At 38.1% G+C, this 7,798-nt stretch overlaps 1 protein-coding gene across 1 annotated transcript; it reads right to left on the bottom strand.

Annotated features, from left to right (window-relative positions):
- Window positions 1-5,749: 5,749 nt before the first annotated feature.
- Window positions 5,750-6,697, bottom strand: LOC128101914 (olfactory receptor 4K3-like). Its single transcript, XM_052725377.1, has one exon. It carries the CDS (start codon window positions 6,695-6,697, stop codon window positions 5,750-5,752), a length of 948 nt encoding a protein of 315 aa, XP_052581337.1.
- Window positions 6,698-7,798: the final 1,101 nt, after the last annotated feature.

Here is a 7,798-nt window from a genome sequence, read left to right as displayed (position 1 = left end):
ACTGGTTAATACAGGAAGTCACAACTGGTCCAAGTATAGAAAGTGTGCAGTTCTCTGCCCTAAAATGGACAGAGAACTGCACACAGCCCACAGCCCTGCCCACAGCTCAGGGAACTTTGTGTAAGAGGTGGCAGAAAGAGGTAAGAACCAGAGGTTGGGAAAGACTGCTGTGGATCAGGGTCTTCGGGCAAGACAGGGCCATACCACTCATGGACTCAGAGCACCTCTTGTTACCTACATAAATTTTCCATGATATAAAGCTAGTCACATTTCAGCACTGATGTGATAGTGGCAGATGAGTTGTCATACCTAGCTAAGGAGTTATTTGTAGTTGACAATCACTGTCAGAGGAAGAGTCATTTTTCTTCAAGGATGTAGCCCCTGTCAGGTAGCTCATGTTCCAGTGCATGCCCCTGCATATCATGTGCATACAAGCAGTAATAACTTGACTCAGGGGATTAAAAAAAAAAAGGCACGAAGTTTGGAATAGGACATGCTGCAGGGAGCAATGAGGACTTGCAGGGGGAGGGCTGGGAGTGTGCATGATCAAAATACATTGTATTCATTCATGAAATTATCAAACATACTTTAAAAAGTAAGAATAGTCTGGCTTATATTAATTATCAGGGAAATGCAAATTGTTCTATCAATCAGTAGCCACCAATGGCAGAAAAAACTGGTTTGGGAGAGAACAACAACAAATGGTTTATTTGCATTTTACAGTTTTACTGCCCAAGTATGCATTCCACAACGCTAGTTACCATTTAGTCTTCTCTAATTTTTCACTTGACGTGTTTTTAGATCCTCATATAATATAGAGTTCCTCCCAAAATTCCACCTTACTGTATTTGTTGAAAGTTACCTTTTGTCTTTTTTTTTTTGCAATTTGAATTTTTCCAGGTATAGATTCGGTTAATGTTAACATTTCTAATCACTTTTGCATTTTATTCAAATGGAAGCTGGATATGGAAGATTAATTAGACACAGGTTTGATTCTGTTTTTGATAACATAGTACTGCTGTGTTCATGAATCAGGAAGCATAATTATGTGTTTTCTCTTACTATCAGCTGTTAACTTTCTTTTTCTTTTTCTTTTTTTTTTTTTGTTTTTTTGAGACAGGGTTTCTCTGTGTAGCTTTGTGCCTTTCCTGGAACTCATTCTGTAGCCCAGGCTGGCCTCAAACTCACAGAGATCCGCCTGGCTCTGCCTCCCGAGTCCTGGGATTAAAGGCGTGCACCACCACTGCTTGGCCAACTGTTAACTTTCAATACTATTAAATGTACATATATATGCATATAATTATATATACACACGCATATATTGCTATATTCTAGAATATATATCTTCATGCATATATATATACATCTATATATGCAAAATAACAAAATAGGAAGAGATACAGAGAGAGAAAGAGGGAAAAAACAGAGAATATAACATCAATAACACCAATTCTAATCCAACACCTTACACTTCTGCCCCCCCCCCCCCCCCGTGTAAAATATATTTTAAGTTATTCATAAAAATAAAGAATGTTCTTCCTTTCATATAAACCTTACTTCTAGATGATTCCTTCAATTGTTCCGGAGTCCTGTTGCTTCCTACCCTGGATTTCCTAGGTGCCATTTCTGTATCAAGTTCAGGTGTAGTTTTGTTTCTTTAGTTTATCTCTGTAAGTACCAAATGAACCATGTATAGCTTTCATTCAAAAATTAATTTAAAAATAAATTACCTGCTAAAGAGTATATCAGAGGCCATTTTTCTCCTTCATCTTTGGTTATGACATTTTTAAAAAAATACATTTGGCTTGAGTTGTAGGTTTTTTCTTTCATGTTGCATTAGCATTCCCCAGGTGACACTATTAAATGTTTAACAATCCCAGAAGGTCATCAAAGACAGTCCAAAGTATGATTTCACCAAAATCCAACTTGGTGAGGTAAGTGAGTTTGTTGAGGTTTATTACATAACACAGTTGAGGGGTTACTTATAGGAGCACCGGTAATCCCCAAATAGCTGTGTAACCATGAGAACTAAGAGGGAATATGGTGGAAGAGAACACTCATTCATACATTTCTTATTGCTGAGTCATCAGAAAGTACATGCACATAAACAGTCTTATTAGGGCTCAGTTGGCTTTCCAGCACTTTGAATATTACTGTGTCTCTACATTAATCACTACCCACTTCAAAAAAAATCTTCTCTCACTAAGGTTGAGAATAGTACAGATCTATGGTTACAAACATGACTATTTAAAAGGAGTTCAACAACATGAACATTTTGTAAACTAATACTAATAGATTCACCCTTTAGAAATTTGCATCTGGCTCTTGAAGCTATAGGCTTTTAATCAGGCTTCTGAGTCTAGCCATAAATTCCTTCCCATGGTAAATGCCTCAAATCCAATAAGAAAGCGATGAGTTACTCCATAGGAGCAATGCCATTGTTGCATCAGTTGGCACATCTTGCTTGGTAGGTCATTCATTGCATGCAGAATCCAGAGATAGATAAGACCACCGATGTCTTTTCTTCTTTTGTGGCCTACATAGCACCTTCCAATACTATGAATGCAAGTCAGATCTGAAGAAGTATCTCTGTCACTTTGAAATTGATTTTCTACTTATTGAAGCCAAAGTATGTTGTGCCTTCAGCAATAAGGTCATACCATTTAGTTATGATGGGCAACTAAGAACAATGGAAATGGCCGCTGCTATTTTGGAGGCCTTTGGGGATTTCCTGGACTATAAACAATAGGAATATAGCACAGCACAGATTCTTACAAATGTATATGTTAGAGGTCTGTTATGTGTTAACAAGTAGATTAAATACAAGTTCATGAATTAAAGAGTGGATTCATGCACACAGTCCTCGGGAAGATTATATTTAAAAAATTTTACAAAAGTATTAATAATCACCTGACAAAATTTCAGTCCTCAAGACTGAGACAACTTAGAAAATATCATCAGACTTCATTAGTAAACTTATGATATTATGCTTGTTGAGTTATAAAAGAATATACACCTTAAGCTCTACTATAGAGCTACAGTAATAAAAACAGCTTGGTACTGGCATAAATACTGACATGTAGACCAATGGAATCAAATTAAAGACCCTGACATTAATTCACATACCTGTGAACATATAATTTTTGACAAAGAAGCCAAAAATGTACCATGGAAAAAAGAAAGCATCTTCAACAAATGGTGCTGGCATAACTGGATATCAACATGTAGAAGGCTGCAAATAGATCCATATCTATCACTGTGTACAAAACTTAAGTCCAAGTGGATCAAAGACCTCAACATAATTCCAGTTACTCTGAACCTGATAGAAGAGAAAGTAGGAAGTAGTCTTGAATGCATTGGCATAGAGATCACTTCCTAAATATAACACCAGTAGCACAGACACTGAGAGAAACAATCAATCAATGGGACCTCTTGAAACTGAGAAGCTTTTCTAGAGCAAAGGACACAGTCAACAAGGCAAAGCAACAGCCCACAGAATGGGAAAAGGTCTTCACCAACCCCACATCTGACAGAGGGCTGATATCCAGAATATATAAAGAACTCATTATATTAGACATCAAAATGCCCAACAGTCCAATTAAGAAATGGGCTATAGAGCTAAACAGAGAATTCTCAATAGAGGAAGCACAAATGGCTGAAAGACATTTAAGGAATTGCTCAACATCCCTATCCATCAGGGAAATGCAAATCAAAATGACTCTGAGATACCACCTTACACCCGTCAGAATGGCTTAGATCAAAAACACTGAAGACAGCTTATGCTGGAGAGGATGTGGAGCAAGGGGAACTCTCCTCCACTGTTGGTGGGAATGCAAGCTTGTACAACCACTTTGTGAATCAATATGGTGCTTTCTTAGAAAATTGGGAATCAATCTCCCCCAAGACCCAGCTATATCACTCTTGGCCATATACCCAAGGAATGCTCAATCATACCACAAGGGCACATGCTCAGCTATGTTCATATCAGCATTGTTTATAATAGCCAGAACCTGGAAACAACCTAGATGCCCTTCAACTGAAGAATGGATAAATAAAATTTGGTACATATACACGATGGAGTACTACTCAGCAGAGAAAAACAATGACACCATGAGGTTTGCAGGCAAATGGATGGATCTAGAAAAAATCATCCTGAGTGAGGTAACACAGATTCAGAAAGACAAACATGGTATGTACTCACTCATAGGAGGATACTAGATATAAAACAAAGGAAGACTAGACTACTACTCACAACTCCAGGGAGGCTACCTAGAAAACAGGACCCTAAGAAAGACACAGGGATTGCCCAATGACAGAGAAATGGATGAGATCTACATGAGCAAACTGGATGTGAGTGGGGGTAATGAAGGGCAAGTTTCGAGGGAAAGAGAGCTTAGGGAGTGGGAGATCCCAGCTGGATCAAGAACAGAGAGGGAGAACAAGGAAAAGGAGACCATGATAAATGAAGACCTCATGGGAATAGGAAGAAGCAAAGTGCTAGAGAGGTCCCCAGAAATCCACAAAAATACCTCCACAATAGACTACTAGCAATGGTCGAGAGGAAGTCCGAACTGACCTACTCTGGTGATAGGATGGCCAAACACCCTAACTGTAGTGCTAGAAATCTCATCCAATGACTGATGGAAGTGGATTCAGAGATCCACAGCCAGGCCCCAGGTTGAGCTTCAGGAGTCAATTGGCAAGAAAGAGGAGGGATTGTATGAGCGAGAATTGTTGAGACCAAGGTTGGAAAAAGCACAGGGACAAATAGCCAAACTAGTGGAAACACATGATCTATGAACCAATAGCTGAGGATCCCCCAACTGGATCAGGCCCTCAGGATAAGTGAGACAGTTGATTAGCTTGAACTGTTTAGGAGGCACCCAGCAGTGGGATCGGGACCTGTCCTCAGTGCATGAGCTGGCTGTTTGGAGCCTGTGGCCTATGCAGGGACACTTTGCTTTGCCTGGGAGGAGGGGACTGGACCTGCCTAGACTGAATCTACCAGGTTAAACTGAATCCCCAGGGGAGTCCTTTCCCTGGAGGAGATGGGAATGGGGTGTGGACTGGGGAGTGGGTGGGGCGGGGGCAGGAGGAGGGAGGACAGGGGTATCTGTGGCTGATATGTAAAATTAAATCAAATTATAAAATTAAAAAATAAATAAATAAAAAATATCATCTGCATCAATGAACAAATATTTATTGGCGACCTACCTGAAAAAAGCAGCAAAGAACATGATAATGAAAAAAAAAGGATACATGACAAAGTCCATTGCTGTTCAATGTACAATTTATTACTTTTATCTCATCTTTTCTTAATTCTTCTTCCTGTCCCCATTAGCATTTTGGTAGATATCTGTGATAAGCAAGAGTTCAATTTGGCAGAGCTTAAGTTAAAAGTTTTGGGGATATGGTAATAAACAGAATTATATTCAAAGGAAGTTTACTAAGTTATTCACAGAGAAAGCATACAAGTTTGGTAAACAAACATTGTTCTACTTTATGGAAGACAAAAGAGAATGCAAAATGGATTGATTAACATTCCTGTAAGAAGGATCATTAATATTTGTATTCCAGGTGAATAACTCATAATGTTATGCTGGCTGATTAGTAACAATTATGTTCTTTGACGTATACCTGAATTTGTAGACTGGTAAAAATATTGACTATAAGTAAATTTCCTGTTTTTAAACTTATTTTGTAAGATCAGTCTCTATTATTCAAAGTATTTAGTGGAGGTTTCTGGCTATTAGTAATTTTCTTTGGAATCCATGTAGTTGTTAATAAACCTTTTCATAGCATTTTTCATCTCTTTATTTCTAAGTGTATAAATGGCTGGATTTAGGAGAGGTGTAAAAACAGAGTAAAACACAGCAAGAAATTTGTCCAACCAGGTGATATTGAGGGGCCACACATAGATGAAGATGCAAGGCACAAAAAATATCATCACCACTGTGAGGTGGGCAGTACATGTGGACAGAGCCTTAGATGCACCAGCTTTAGAGCTCTGGCGAACAGTGATAAGGATATATGTGTAGGAAATGAGCAACAGAATGAAGCAGGTTACACCCACAAGTCCACAGTCAGCATTCATTAAAATATCCAGATCATGGGAATCTATGCAGGCTAGTTTGATTACCAATGGCATGTCACAGAAAAAACTATCAATTTCCTTGGGTCCACAAAAAGGCAGCTCCACAATCACTACAAGGTGACTCATGGCATGCACAAAGCCAATGGTCCAGGAAGTCAGTACCAACCCAGTGCATCTTTTCAGGTTCATAATGGTGAAGTAGTGGAGTGGTTTGCAGATGGCCACATAGCGGTCATAAGCCATTACCACCAACAATACCATCTCTCCTGCAGCAATGCAATGGGCAAAGAAGACCTGGGACATGCAGCCTGAAAACGAAATGGTTTTGTGCTTCCTGAGAAAGTCTGTGATCATCTTAGGTGTGGTGACTGAGGAAAGCCACATATCAACAAAGGAGAGATTGGCCAACAAGAAGTACATGGGGGAATGGAGATGGGGGTCAGTGGTGATTAAGACCATGATGACAATATTTCCAGACACGATGAGCAGATATAATATCAAAAACATCACGAAGAGTAAGACTTGAAGATTCTGTGAGTGGGAAAGTCCTAAAATCACAAATTCTGACACCACAGATTGATTGCCTCTATCCATTTTACTCATGTGCCTTTAGAAACAACCTGTGGGGGAAAGAAAGATAAATTAGAAGGATGTGGAAAATGATTTAACTACTGGAATCTGACATTCACATTGAAAGTTATCATCTACTCCTGAAAGAGAAAAGTATAAATGTAAGGCAAGTGTTTGCCAACTTTGAGAAACATCACTGCCCAAGTGAAAGGTAATGAGCCAAGAGTAGCTCCCATGAAGAGAAGCATGAGGTGTGACTGTTATCCACATGCTCTATCAGGAAATTCCTATATAATAGAGCAGTGAAGAAGCAGGACAGCAATGCAAAAGCCTAACCATGTGTGTGATTTCACCTGGAAAGCGTTTTTGTTCATTGGTAAAAAATGGTCTGAGTATGTCACTAGCAAGCATAACACTTCATAATATAAATGAGGTTTATATTTTGGACCTGATAGGAATTACATTGAATTTCAGTACAAAAGTCTTACTATTTAATTGTAACATGTATATTGAATCAGTTGATCACCAATAGAGTCATTCCTGTGACATCATTGAATTGAAACATTTGTTTAAAGCTACAAAGTAGATATTCCAACCTCATTGGTGATAAGTTGTACAGAATACCATATAGGAAACGCATAGTTTGAGACTGAGATGTAAAAACCAGAATCATAATATTTTGCTAATAAAATTTTATCATAGGATTTATTTATTCAGCTAAACTGATTGTTGAGCTACATTGTAAATACTTGTGATAATCAAAGAACAAGACAACTCATATTCAAACCTGAACTCTGAAAATTACATTTAATTCAGTTTTAGTAGTCAAAAATACTGATCTTGAATTCTTTCAATGAATTTTTAGAATCCTTAGACTGAAATATTATACTTTTCTGACTTGAATAATATATAATCTATCATCTGTTAGATGTTTTCTCATTATGTCACTTACCTATTGACCATCTGTATTGCTTGAGAAGAAAATAAATTACATAAACACATAAGCAAAGGATGACTTTAATTGTCAACCTTAGATGAATGTAATGTTGAAGTTTCAGTGAACAGCAGTTATTCACCTCAAAGCACAGCTGGAGTGCTTGTGCTGATCTGTAATGTAAAACACTCAAGCTGGAT

This window comes from Peromyscus californicus, unplaced genomic scaffold, assembly GCF_007827085.1.
Source record: "Peromyscus californicus insignis strain IS unplaced genomic scaffold, ASM782708v3 Scaffold_7__1_contigs__length_154581171, whole genome shotgun sequence".
Taxonomy (NCBI): Eukaryota; Metazoa; Chordata; class Mammalia; order Rodentia; family Cricetidae; genus Peromyscus; species Peromyscus californicus.
The sequence above is the reverse complement of the archived record's forward strand: the minus strand, read 5'-3'. Positions and strand labels throughout refer to the sequence as shown.